The sequence below is a fragment of the Chanos chanos genome, chromosome 6 (genome assembly GCF_902362185.1).
Source record: "Chanos chanos chromosome 6, fChaCha1.1, whole genome shotgun sequence".
In the NCBI taxonomy this organism is placed as follows: Eukaryota; Metazoa; Chordata; class Actinopteri; order Gonorynchiformes; family Chanidae; genus Chanos; species Chanos chanos.
In genome coordinates this window covers 30644779-30658142 of record NC_044500.1, presented here as the reverse complement: position 1 = coordinate 30658142, position 13364 = coordinate 30644779, and the positions used below count along the sequence as shown (strand labels likewise).

Sequence of the window (13364 nt, the reverse complement as noted above, 5' to 3'; positions counted from 1 at the left end):
TTTTCTTTAAATAAAATGCTGACATTAAAGAATGTGTCATTCATATGGTACAAGGAAGACTCATATGTCTCATGTAAAGAAGAGGTGTTTTCTTCTGATACAACAGGCACATCTGGAAGACCTCTTCCTTGCAGAATCTTCCAGCCTTAGATAGTAGCAAAGTAGGGTGTCTTATCTGGCCAAATAATAAAGAATAAACTGACATTTATGTTCAAAAGCACAATCTTTATTTGGATTTACAAACATGGAGATGCTTGGAAAATCATTTTTCAAAACGTGACACATTCATAGTGTATTTGGGGGAAAAAAACCCACGCAAGACTACAAAACCATAACAGTGACAAGAAAAAACAACAACAACAACAACAAAAAAACCCCCAGTAAAACCAGAGGACAGAAAAACAGCATCTTAACCTATTATGGTAAAATATGGTAAATTACATTGTTACAGCTGGGACACATCCTGACTGGTTAGTCAAATAAAATATCTAAGGAAGAAGAACTTTAGTAAGGCTTGTGATAAAGCACATGAGAAGCACTATGTGAGATGAGGTCCACCTGATTATTCTTTTAGTTTGGTCATCCTTGCTACATGTGTTTGTTCCTAGGATTTTGTTTACGTTAGCCAACATAACCTCACGCCCTGCAAGATATAAGGCATATTCTGGAACGCTTCACTCTCATAAAAAAAGAAAAGAATAGATCTACATAACAGATTGAAAAAATACTGTTTTTTTCCTTAAATACATACACCCTGAACAAATAAGATTTCATAATTAAAAGTTCCATGCAGAGAATCTATTTGGTATCACTCATTTATCATTAGTACCAAAGGCAAATCTCTGTACATGGCTATACACAATATCAACTGCATATGCAATATCTGAATGCAAGCATTTCTGTAAACGTCAGTTAAAATTCATCTGACTCAGTGCACTATTCCAACCTCATGATCATGGCTTTGAGCTGAACAGGTAAGGAAACACTGCCTGCTGGACACATCTGTTAAAATACACAAATTCCCTTATGTTGGCGATAAGCAAAAGTTTATGGCTTGGGGTTATGAATATCATTGATTATCTTGGATGGAAAAAAGCAAATGGATATGAATGAATATAAGGATTCTCAATTCACAGACATAACATCAGTGTTTGCAAGAGAAGGAGCTGTAAAAGGATGACATTCTAACCGATTACAGAAGGTGGTCCACCTCTGATATTGAATACACAGGGACTTCTCTTTCAAACCAAATGACAGGATTCACAGGAGGAACAACATAAGAGGCCACTTCATTCAGCAAACACTGGTGGAGGAGCAGCTGTGGTTTATTGCCCAGACTTTCCCGGCTCTACGTAAGCAGGGTTGTACGCAGGTTGGCTGGCGTTGTAGTCTGATGGCGGAGGTGCAACAGGAGGTTGGAGTGGATAGGCCAGTTGACCTGCAGTGTACGCTGCCTGGCTGTATGGAGCAGGATATCCAGGGCCTGCTGTAATGAAGTAAACAGAACACGTGGGCACAAGCACAAGTTCTATAATTACAGCTGCACTGTGACTGAGAACAGACGGCAAGCGGATTTTTTTTTTCAGGGGCCAGGATGGCTGGAGACCTCAGGCTCTTGAAATTCTCAGAACAAAAAATGTACACAACGCGTACTTTCTGAAGGGCAGTAATGAAAATTGAAATGAAAATTTTTCATGTATTGTGCTATATGTTGTTAGGTTTGAGGTTGTTCTTCTAGGTGAACTTTTACTTCCATAAGAGTCCAACTGAGAATAAAATGGCCACAGAGATTCCACTATTCCTTCAATAAATCTTCAGACTCCGCACTGTTTTAAACTCATTTTTTTAAACTCATTATTTTATGAATGAAGGAAAATCATTTTTTGTAAGGTGTGTCGTGCTCAAATGAAAAGGAGGGCTGTTTCGGAGCATGAAGAGCCAATGCTGCTCGGTGCAATTTGCTTTGGATTGTAAAGGAAGATAATGGTGAAAAGGTGAGAACTCTTACCGGCCTCCTGGTATGGTGGAGGTGGTCCTGGAGCATACGGCTGTGCCTGATACGGAGCGGTTGGCATGGGCTGTCCTCCGTAACCTGGCTGTGCTCCATACCCTGGTGTTCCATATGCTGGTTGGCCACCGAACCCTGGCTGTGCAGGCACTGGCTGATAACCAGGATACTGTGCACCTTGGTTAGGTGTTTGTTGTTGTTGTTGGGGGTATTGTGTATTTATCACTGTTGTGTGCGTGGCAGTTGCCACCACCGCTGTGTAAAAACAGTAGGGAAACAAATGCATGAGAATATGAATATGCTATGGCAGTCTGTCGTACAGTCCACAGGAAGCCTGCAGGCTGTTTTAGGCATGTGAAGGGTGTGTCCTGAAAAATGCTGCCTTTCAGCCAGGGGATTTTTTTTTTTGGATGAACATTCTCTTTTACAACAACAAACAACGTTGTAGTGGGCTGTTGACTTTTTGGATGAGAATATGAGCAGTCAGATTAGTCAAGTCAAATTACAGGAAAGATTAGTCAAGTCAAATTATAGGACAAATTCATAAAATAGAATCAGATTTGGATTTGAATATTATCTATCAAGGTTGAGTCATCATTCTTAGAGAGATAAAATACCTGTAGTCAACCAGTAAGACACTGGCAGTAAAGAAAAACAAAAAGAAATGGTGAAGGAAGGGAAGCACCAATGTGAAGAGTCTTAACAGGGTGTTGGTCACAAAGTGTCAGACCAGCTTCAGCGTGTCTTGGCATAGATTCACCAAGTAACTGAAACTCTCACAGAGCTCAACACCAGTCTTCCATAAAAAAAAAATCTCTCATTTGGTTTTCTGTTTACAGTGCTAGGAAATGTTGTGGCTCTCATCTTAAAAATGTCAGTGTTAAACTGGGTTGAGATGTGTGGGGTGGTGATGGCATATATTATTCATTATTTTCATCATTTCCTTTTGTTTTCATTGACTATTCTGTCCTGTGGATGATGGCAAGGTTATTGTGTTGCAATGGCTCTTGTATTTAGCGGCTCTTAAACTGTATTTAAGTGGGTGAATGTATCTAAACAACAACTGGAAAATATACCCCACACAGGATGTTTTCATCATTTCCTGTGTTCTTTGTTGCACTTTTCTCAAAAAAAAAAAAAAAAAAACCACACAGGGAAAAAAATGACCCTGTTTTTTTGGTTCTAACAGCCTATAACTTGACAACATATAGCCCCTTACCACACAGTTCACCACAGATGAAAATACCTTGCTGAACCTTTTTGATTGGCATTTGCTGGCTGTCTGGTTCATAGTTGTTCAACTGTTCTGCGTCTCAAAGCAGTACACTGACGTCACAGCTATGAAGTAATCCATATGCTTTCAATTATAGCTGACCCTAGTTAAATGTCTTCAATCCAAAGTTTACTTTTAGCCACTATTCCCCCAAAACATCAATAAATTGAGGTAATTTTCAACACTGCACTCTTTAAAAATCATCCCTCTTCTTCTGGTGGTGAAAAAAGCAGGGCACTAGCCAAGCTCAGAATTTGTATATGACCATAACCACCTGTGTGGAGAGCCAACTCTGAAGAGGTCAGTAGTAGTAAGTGTGACAGCTGTGAGGCATGTGAACCAGTGAAGGAAGAAACGTGGGTTTGAAACCCAAGCATGATGGCTAACTAGTGATGTGCACAAGCAAAGAAATTAATCTCAAAATTTCCCCAGAGGGACTTTACCTTTTATCATGGAAAGTAATAATTTTGAGTTGCTCTGGATAAGTTATCATTTTCCTTCTTTGCAAGTTAAAATGCAGCATTAAGATCTGATGAAGCGAGACATGAGAAAGGTTTGTCATAAAACACATGCCTCAGGTTTCTATAACCATTTCCCGTAGCTGTGTGGTAACATGAGTTTAAACTCAGTCAGTTTGAGAGAGAGAGTTGTTTTGTTTGAAAAAAATAAAATAAAACCCTCAGAAGAGTTATATCCCAAAGTTCTTATAAAATAAAGTCAAGATCAGTAGAATCTCAGCAAACAAATAGCCTACACCTAAGGAATTCCTGATCTTGAAGTGGAAAAACCATCCAACAGACATTTACAAAATGAGTCACGTCTGATTCATACTGTGGGGCACAACAGCAGAATCTGTACTGCTTCATTGTTTAGAAAAGAAGTTAAATGCATGAATACTTATTCAAATACTTAAAATAATGAATCAATTCTCAAAAAATAGTTAAAATTCTCTAAAATGCTTTAAATAAATGAATGACACCCTTCCTTTAAAAAAAAAAAATCACATCTGACAAAGTTACAACCCACAAAGAAATTAAGGTATCTAAAAGCAAAGCTTTCAGACATGAGATGGAACTCTGTTTCAAAGAAACAATGGACTGTGTGATTTACACACACGAGAAAGGGAATTCATAACAATGCATCGCTATCTATTTCACAGTTTCAAATGCGAGCCAATTTGAAATACTGGTCTTCTGTGACCAGTTCGCATGCAGATTGACTATTTCTTCATGCGTGCCTTATATATGCTTTATAGGCTATTCTGAAAGCATTTTAAGCCCTCAGTTACCAAAAGCCTAAGACTGAAATCCTAATCTGTCTATGAATTTATCTACATTTCATTTCAAGGGACTGACTTCAAAACATTGTTTTGACTGTCATGTTCATCACATAGGCTGTAGGTCCATTATCATTAGCACTCCCCCGTCCCTAAGCTTTGTCAAACAAAGGTGATGAATGTATTGAAATTAAGGATAATACATCTAGTGTTATAGGCTTATTGTCCTCTCTAATTATTTGGTACAAATATAACACAGAAACATACATGTCTTCAAGAGTAAATGTAAAAAGCATTTCCTTCCTCTTGCATCTCTCAGTTTTGTTGTGCATATCTTTTCATACCGTACACTTAACTGAAGATGTTTCTAATGTGACAGACTCAAAGTGGACTTACGTCTTGGCTTCCTGCACATCTTGTAAATACAGCAGCAGGGACACACACAACAGACGACGACGACGACTACCAGGACAATCACACCTACTATCCCTGCGGTAATTTCCATAGTTGTCTCAGTCCTGCTGCATAAGGAAAACACAAACAAACAGATAAACAAACAGAGTGAAAATGATCGATATAACTTCAATTTAAATTCTCTTTCATTTGAAAGTACGATGACTGTATTAAATCCTTTTCAAAGTTCTGATATAGTGTGTTGACAAGAGGACAAGAAAGTTGATAAGCATCAAATCTCAGTAAAAGATCTAAAAAGAAAAAAAAGATTTTCTCAACTGGACAGGATTAAAGAAGTGCTAATAAAATGTCACAACTGCCTTGAGCTTTTGTCATCAAGGAAGGAGTTTTCATTCAAATGAGCACTCTTACAGCAAACATCGCACAGCTAAAGCCCTGAAGGTGTAAATTTGATGAAGTGTGTAGTTGAGGCAATCAACCAACACATTTGCTGGTAGAGGAGCACACAGCGGTTGTTACAAAAGACTGAAAAGCACATAAGTTTCGTCTAGGAAGTGGTGAGGTAGGCTTACACGCCACAAAGTTAAGACTACTTCACAAGAACAACTAGGCCTATTTGGTTTCTTAAGATCCACAGATCTATGTTATGTTCTTTGGATGTATTATGATTTTATTTCGTTTAGCCTATGTTTACTGGTACTATATTTATTAATGACGTTGTTGTTTACTTCCTTGGACACATTTTACGGTCTGAAAACCGGCCAATATTCATAAATAACACACGACAAAACTTCAAACACTGCTCCAAAGATGTTGACGTTGGGAGAAATGTCGAGTCTCACACGTTTGAGGAACATTTCCATGTTGAATGTAAGAAGAGGCTTTAAGATCTCGTTCTTTTAGAATTCTCTTGGGGTTAAAATACGCTAATACTTCATATAGTAGCACGTGCTGAAAACGCTGTAAAATAACTTGGTCGAACAGTGACAGACAACTTTTTTTTTTTAATAGTGCTTCAAAACCAAAACGAAAACAATGTCTTCAGATAACGACTTAAAAATATTTCTTACCCGAAGGTACATAAGTCTTGATCGTATTCGGATAACTTGCTCCCATAACTCGAACAGCAATATCTATTATCGCAGGTGCCACAACAGAACTGCATAAATGAACAGTCTTTCTTACTTTCATAACGACCAGAACTGCTATAGTAGCCCTCACAGTCGTCACCTAAGGAGGGAAGAAATTACAGTGACTTATAGGTTATCAGATCTCCTTAAAATAAACTGTTCATTATATGTCAACAGTTACATGTATAAAGCGATAATTAAATATCAGAAAAAGACATGTGACATGGAGATCAAATACAAAATTAAACAATAAAGCATTGTTGTTGTTGTTGTTGTTTTTCATTAAAGAATACAATTCAGTGTCTCAATAGAATAATAAGTGATAGAGTAATTTTACTTCCGAATGTTAAGTATGAGTTGATCAAACTAGATGAGATATTTGAGACAGTCGGTAGGTACTCTCAAAAAAGCAAAATTTAGATAGGAGAAGGGCAGCTTACATTACGAAAACTGCACAATAGCCACGACATTAGCAAATGTTACACTGAGGAGAAACGCTAAACCCTTTCTGACTACAGTTTAGCTGACTCTCCTTGTACATTTCTGTCGTTTGGTTTAATGTTAACTACAAAAGATCATAATAATGTGTCGTCCTAGTGAGCCAACCTTTATAGCCTGTCCTACCTGAATGGCAGCGACAAGCGAGAACAGATATAGGCTGAATTATCGCCTGTCGGACGCAATAAACGAGAGGAAATTAAACTAAATATGTGTTGAAAAACCTTTTCATTCCTCAGGATGAAGACTTACCAGCTAATGCAGTGACCAAAAGTCCACAAAACATCACAATTACAGGAAGATAAGACGCCATGATTGCCGTCGGAGGTTTCCTTCTTCTCCGATATTCCCACAGTCAGATGTAACATGACACATTCCCCGCCCAAGCGCGGTCCGGTCTGTCTGGCTAATGAAAGAAAGCCAGCGAAAGGCATTGGTTAAACTGCTCCGAGAAGGATAAGTTATTTGAAAGTTAGAGTTAAAACATTTGGTTGTTAGCGCCTACCAACACTTGTGAATGAATATTGGAATGAGATTACTCCTTATTATACCTCAAGTGATGTTTTAAAAGGTACAAAGCCGCGGAGGAGCTACGTACTTTTTTTTTCGATAAAAAGAAACTGAAACTTCGCTGAAGGCACTGACACTGACCTGCCAGTAGTAACAGTTAAGACTGATAGATGAGACTGACAGTCCTCACCACCATATTAGTGGAGTAAGATATGGTTCCACCCGGGTACCGACTTTACAGTTAAATCTCTATAAATACAGATGTGAAACCAGTACTTTACACACACACACACGTATGTGTGTGTATGTGTTGCTGCAAAGGAGATTATCTGCAGTTGCCTAATCTTGCTGTGCAGAAAAAAAAATGGTTCGGTTTTGAATGTGTCATGCTGAAACGTGAATTTCTCCATTCATCTTAATCCCTGGTGGTTGTGGTTGTTGTTGTTGTTGTTGTTTTTTTTCAAGGGCCTTTCTGTATTTGGTTCAGTTCATCTTTCCCTCAATCCTCTCCTTCAGTCTCCCAGTTCTTGTCCTTCATAAGCATCCTCCATGCTTCACCATCGGGATGGTATTTTAGCCAGGTGATGAGCGATACCTGGTTTTCACTGGACACAGTGCTTAACATTCAGACCAAGGAATTTAGTTTTTGTCTTATGAAATCAGTGAATCTATTTTCACATGCTCTGAGTCCATTGGCAAACTCCAGACTTTTATAAGCCCTTTACATAGGAGTGGCTTCTGCCTAACCACTCTACCATAGAGACTTGTTTGATGGAGTCCTGCAGAAATGGGCATCTTTCCAGCAGGTTCTCTCGTCTCTAGACAGGAATTTTGAAGATCTATTCAAGTGGCCATTGGGTTCTTTGTCACCATTTTGACCAATGCCTTTCTTACTGCATTTGGCCAGACAGCTAGCTCCAGAATATCTTGGTGACTCCAAATTTCTCCCATTTGACAATGATGGATGCCACTGTGCTATTGGGAACCTCCAATGCATTGGCAATTTCGTTTTAAATGCTATATCCAGATCCCACACTGACACGCTTCTATTTCAAGTGAACATAAGGAGATGAGGGGGTTTGAATACTTTTGGAAGGCACTGTATATGTAACCTGTGTGTTTTTTTAACAAGAGACAATTGGATGGATGTTGGGCAGTTGATCTGGTCCATTGATTCACAAATGTTTTGACTGTAAACAATTTTGAGAAAGTAGAAAGGAGTGTTCTGTAAAAATTGGAAAATAATTCACATGTATTAGCTGGCAAATGGTAAATGTTTAGTCACAATTCCAGTCTCGACAGAAGTGCAGCATGCCTGTCAGTGTAGTTGTAGTGTAATCATAGTTTTCTCTACTGCATTGCCCAGAAATTAATTAACTGTGCAAGCAATATGTTTGTGGTAGTGTAAAGCCAAGAGATATATGGTAAAATGCCATTGTGCTCGTACACTGTATACATAAGTACTCATGAATCTTCTCTTATCAAATCCAGTTTCTTGACTGGAACTAACTGTTGTATATTTTTATATAATTTCAATTTAATTGTGATTGCCTCTGCGCCACGGAAGATTACTTTAGGCTGGATTTGGTCCACGGGCCAACGATTGAATAAGCATGCCCTAGAGTTACACTGAAACTCAGGCACACTGGTCTCTTCTAAAAAGAGAGGCATTACAACAGAGATTCAGGACTCAAGCACACAAGGCAGATGAGAGTATCATGCCAAAGCTTTACTGAAATGACAGACATTTCACACAGATATTAGACACCATATATAAAACACATAGCATTACTAGATTTTGACTAGTGATATGGTATGAAAACAGTAAATGAAAACATTAAATAAAAAAACCTACTAAATATTGTCACAAGCTATAACTGATAATCAGAGGAAACAGCTGTAAGAAGAAGAAAATGGTGCATATTAAAAACTGGATTTCATTTTTAATAGGTCTGCATTTCCCTCCACAACATGATTCTCAATACGTTTGTGGAACTGATCCAGTGTGGCAAGCAGACGATCATAGATGGCCTGGAGAGAGGCAGACAACCAGAGTTACTTAGATTCTCTAGAAATCAACATCACAAACATCCCACAGAATGGAAGGGAAATTTCATCAAACTCAGAAAATGTAACAATATGCAAATCCAGTAAGCATAAAAAACCTTGTCATAAGACTTTCAGAGCCAAGTCAGTGACACAAGCTAAAGTCCTGTAATACTGATTAATTGTGTCTCTTTAATAGAGCTTCGTCTAATCAATTAACAAGAAATATTGGTGGCCGCTCTGCAATGACAAAAGACAAGGGGCTTTCTTTTCAATACGACACCAACTTTTCCAGCGACTTTTTGATACTGGAGCAGCATACCTGGGCCTTTTCAGTCTCCTGACTGCAGGTGTCCCGAAGGCTTTGCATCTTTGCCCTGAACTGTTTAGTTTCTCGGTTGATCTCTTGTATCTGTTCAACAATTTCCTCCCGTTTTTGATGGACCTGGTCATACTGCCTGTAAGAAAGAGAGGTTATTAAATTAGTAGTCAAGGAAATTAATTGATTTTCTTCAGTCTTTTCCTTTCCAAGGTGAGGATTGGCCATTTACATTCCCAGTGTGAAAGGACTGTTGATTTTCTCTCTTTTCCTGACAGTCATGACTGCTCCGACATTACCCAAGAATATTTTGGACATGTTGATCCTTCATTTCTTTCTTCTTCTGCCGGCGGATCTGCTGTTTGGATTCTTTGTCCAGTTTCATGCCCAGAGCTCTCTTCAGCTGGCTCTCCTCGGTGCCCAAGTTCTTCAGCTCCTTCTGCAGCTCCTCACACAGGCCGGTCAGGTTCTGGACCTGTCCCCACAAAAAAGATAAAGTCACTTAGTGACAAGATTAATTTATTTCTCGATTGTAGCTTCATCTCATTAGTACAATAAAAACATGACTGTGTCTATATAATCCTGTTGTTACAATCATAACCATTCTAATTCAGTGAACTGTGGTGCCAGTAAAAAAAAAAAAAAAAGCCCCTCATACTAAATATTTTTGCTCAGTCCTCTGGCCGTAGGAACCACTACATTCATAAAAATACAAGACATAGGTCAACATAAAATCATAACCCATCTGAATAAACTATTTTATGAAGATACCACAGTATCATGTTGATATTATATCAGCATCAGGATATACATAAAGTCATGTTGAACTCTCAAGTTTCTGTATTCTGAAAATTTTTCTACTTGGTGCAGACAATTTGTGGTCAACATAAGCCATTGCATTTCTTTTTTTAAATAACAGCTACTCTTATTCACTTGGATGCTTGAAGGACACAAAGTCATTAGTATGACTCCATGTTTAAGAGCTCAGATGTGTTGCAGTTATTGTGCATTTCAGACTTATTGGACAAAATCCACTCAAAGTGATTATGGGTAAGGCGTCCATGACAACCTTTAGGCAACATACATATTCAATTCAATTAAACTGAATTTTAAAAGGAGCCTTGCTAAGAGGGTACTTGTTAATTGATTGTTACACTGTACACCATGAAAGTGACATGTTACCTCCTCCTGTAACTGGTTGGTCTTGCCCATGCTGCTCTGCAGGTCCTGGAGCTGTTTGAAGATGAGCTGGATTTCTGCTTCGGCCTGATGTACACACTGCACTTTGATCTGAAGCTCCACCAGCCTCTGGTCTGCCCATTCCTGTTAAACAAAAAGAAAAAAAGAAAGAAAGAAAGAACAAAATAAATTGGAAAAAAAAAAAACAAGGAAGGTCACACAGCGTGGGAAAAAGAAAAGGATTTGGGAGAAACCAGAAAAACAGGTCTACGTTATTTCTTTGTATCCACTGACATCTTTACTAGAGATCAGAAAGTGTCCGTTTCGATTACTTTTGAGTGTTTGATGTTCTTCACATTCTCCTTCATTTTCTCCATCTCCGCTTTCAGCTCCTCTGGAGACTCCACGATCTGAGACTTCAGCTTGCATATCTCGTCCTTCAGGGTGGCCACGTCCACTTTTCTCTGACTCTGTCACAGATACAGACCACACTGGGCGATAACGTGGTTGTTTTGGCCAATACTCAGTCGCTCCCCTTATCCAATGAACCTCTACTGGGACAACTGTCTATTGTCATCATGGCATACAGATATTACAAATATGTATTGGTATATAGTATATATTCTATATTCTAGTTTCAGGTTTCAAGTGATCTCAACCAACCAGTTTCTGGGTCCTCTCTGCTATTTCTGTCTTTAATTCTGCAGTCTGTTCGTTAATTGCATTCTGTGAACAGAAAAAAAACATTCAAACTTGTCAAACTAGATGGATCTAAGACCATAGGAAAATGACAAATGAGGATGTACATCATAGTCCTTACAACTTCTTGGTACTCGTGCAAAGAGGTCTTTTTTAGATCAGCAATTGCAGCATCTAACTCTTTAGCCTCAGCCTGTTGCTCTGGTGGGATGGTACTGAGTAGGGCAAGGAGAGGGACGTTTCCAGCACCATGTCATAGTATGCAGCAAGTGTGGGGAAAGAAAAATAATAACAATTAAAAACAAACAAACAAAAACCACATACACACACTGTCCTTGCTCAATTTCATGATGGTGAAAAAATCTCAGAATAGCTCAAGTCAGCTGTGCACAAACATAAATTTGTTCAGTAAAGAGCAATTAGACGTCATTTGTTTACCTCTCTAAGGGCCCACGTGGGTAAAAATGTAAAAATTAAACTGATATGAAGTTTCATAACCTACGTAAGTTTCTCTATTTTTCTTTCAGCTTCCTTTATCCCTCTGGTGTATGCCTGAAGCCTGTCCATATCTGTCCGCTGCAAGAAAAAACAAAACGCAAACAAACAAAAAAGTCATCATATGTAATTAAAACTGCACTGCAGAACACATAATAAACTGCCTCTGCTTTAGGATTTCCCACATATTAGTGGTCATTTACTGTTAACAAGCCTTTATGTTTCAATTCCTGCCTTTATGTTACACTAATACACCAACGATGTAAATAAGCATATGCAGATATTTATGTCAGATACCAGTGCTGAAACACTCTTTCTAGTTGATTGTCACAAATGTACGATGGACTTACAAAGCTGTGTTGGTGAGCTGCAGTCATTTCCATCCTTACTTTCCTGAACTGCAGGAAATTCATGATGCCACTCAGAATGCTGACTGTTCGCTTTGGCTCTGCCAAAGTGAAAACGTGTGAATAATGGGGACAATATCAATAAACAACACTACAAGCTACTGTGATACAACACACAGGTAAATCTGGAAAAAAAAGTCCAAACCTGAACTGTGACACTTAAATCTCAGGTGGAAGGTCACAGTTTGGACAGAACACAATTAGAATCAAACACCTTACCATGTTTTGTTATTTGAAATGAAAGTTTCTTACTCATTAAACAGAGGTGATGTAGACATATACAGATTTTAATGATGAAAAAGCACAGTCTATCAGTGATATATATATCAGCCATACAACATTCTTTTTTATATCATCTCTTACAGTGGACTGACAGTGTTGTTCATAAATAAGATTTTAAATACTGCCACCCACAAGCTTCCTGTCTGTCTCTCTCTCTCATATATAGCACAAAAAGGTAGCTGAACATTTCTGAACAAAATTCAGTGAGACTACTTACTTGGATTTAAGAGATCATTTAGTGAGAAGTCGTACACATAGCACAGCGGCAGAAACTGGCACCTTAATGTGGGAAAAACGATTACATTTGGGGAAGAAAAACCCACACACAGGTACTTCTTTTGATCTCAGTCAGTTACACATGCACAATTTAGGAGGAAAAAAATCTCTTACATGCGCAAGTAAACACTCATGATCGGAGTGACCCATTCATGTAGCATTGGGTACTGGATGTTTTCTGACAGTGGAACCTGTTCAAGAATAAATTTATTTTACATGTAAATTGAGTACAACTTGAATAATTTAATAATTAATATAGAGCAGTTTCATCTGAAAAAATAAATTAAATGACATAAAAAATCATCTAGATGGTTAATCAGTTGGTCAGATGACAGATCCTATATATTTTGAGGCTCTCATCATAATACTCTCAAATGCTATCAATAAACAAGAATCAGCACACCCTGAGGGAGACTTCTTAATCAAGCAAAACTCAAATCATTTCTCTTCAAATACCATCAGCGTGTGGACTGTCCCACTAGAGGAAACAGCAACATGGATCACGTTTATAGCAACATTCCTGATGCTTACAAAGCTGCACCCCACCCTCAT

The 13364-nt window shown here is 38.3% G+C and overlaps 2 protein-coding genes across 2 annotated transcripts; both read right to left on the bottom strand.

Annotated features, from left to right (window-relative positions):
• Positions 1-337: 337 nt before the first annotated feature.
• On the bottom strand, positions 338-6932 carry shisa10.1 (shisa family member 10, tandem duplicate 1). Its single transcript, XM_030777680.1, has 5 exons — positions 6852-6932; positions 6042-6201; positions 4954-5078; positions 2009-2263; positions 338-1486 (listed from the first exon to the last, which is right to left on the bottom strand). Exons 1-5 carry the CDS (start codon positions 6910-6912, stop codon positions 1326-1328), a joined length of 762 nt encoding a protein of 253 aa, XP_030633540.1. The 5' UTR covers positions 6913-6932; the 3' UTR covers positions 338-1325.
• Positions 6933-9032: 2100 nt separating this feature from the next.
• Positions 9033-13364, bottom strand: nuf2 (UF2 component of NDC80 kinetochore complex). The gene is made up of 12 exons (XM_030778257.1): positions 13269-13364; positions 12927-13003; positions 12754-12815; positions 12237-12295; positions 11855-11928; positions 11474-11567; positions 11317-11379; positions 10986-11123; positions 10657-10797; positions 9774-9949; positions 9478-9613; positions 9033-9140 (listed from the first exon to the last, which is right to left on the bottom strand). Exons 1-12 carry the CDS (start codon positions 13362-13364, stop codon positions 9033-9035), a joined length of 1224 nt encoding a protein of 407 aa, XP_030634117.1.

Excerpts from the sequence above, each read along its gene's own strand:
- shisa10.1 (XM_030777680.1), bottom strand. The coding sequence starts at position 6,912 with ATGGCGTCTTATCTTCCTGTAATTGTGATGTTTTGTGGACTTTTGGTC. Across the intron at positions 2,264-4,953 it reads GATGTGCAGGAAGCCAAGAC|CGGTGGTGGCAACTGCCACG; the intron begins GTAAGTCCACTT and ends GTTTTTACACAG. Across the intron at positions 1,487-2,008 it reads TCCACCATACCAGGAGGCCG|CAGGCCCTGGATATCCTGCT; the intron begins GTAAGAGTTCTC and ends ACTTCATTACAG.
- nuf2 (XM_030778257.1), bottom strand. The coding sequence starts at position 13,364 with ATGAGGGTGGGGTGCAGCTTTGTAAGCATCAGGAATGTTGCTATAAAC. Across the intron at positions 11,929-12,236 it reads ATTTCCTGCAGTTCAGGAAA|CGGACAGATATGGACAGGCT; the intron begins GTAAGGATGGAA and ends TTTTTCTTGCAG. Across the intron at positions 9,950-10,656 it reads CCAACCAGTTACAGGAGGAG|GTCCAGAACCTGACCGGCCT; the intron begins GTAACATGTCAC and ends TTGTGGGGACAG.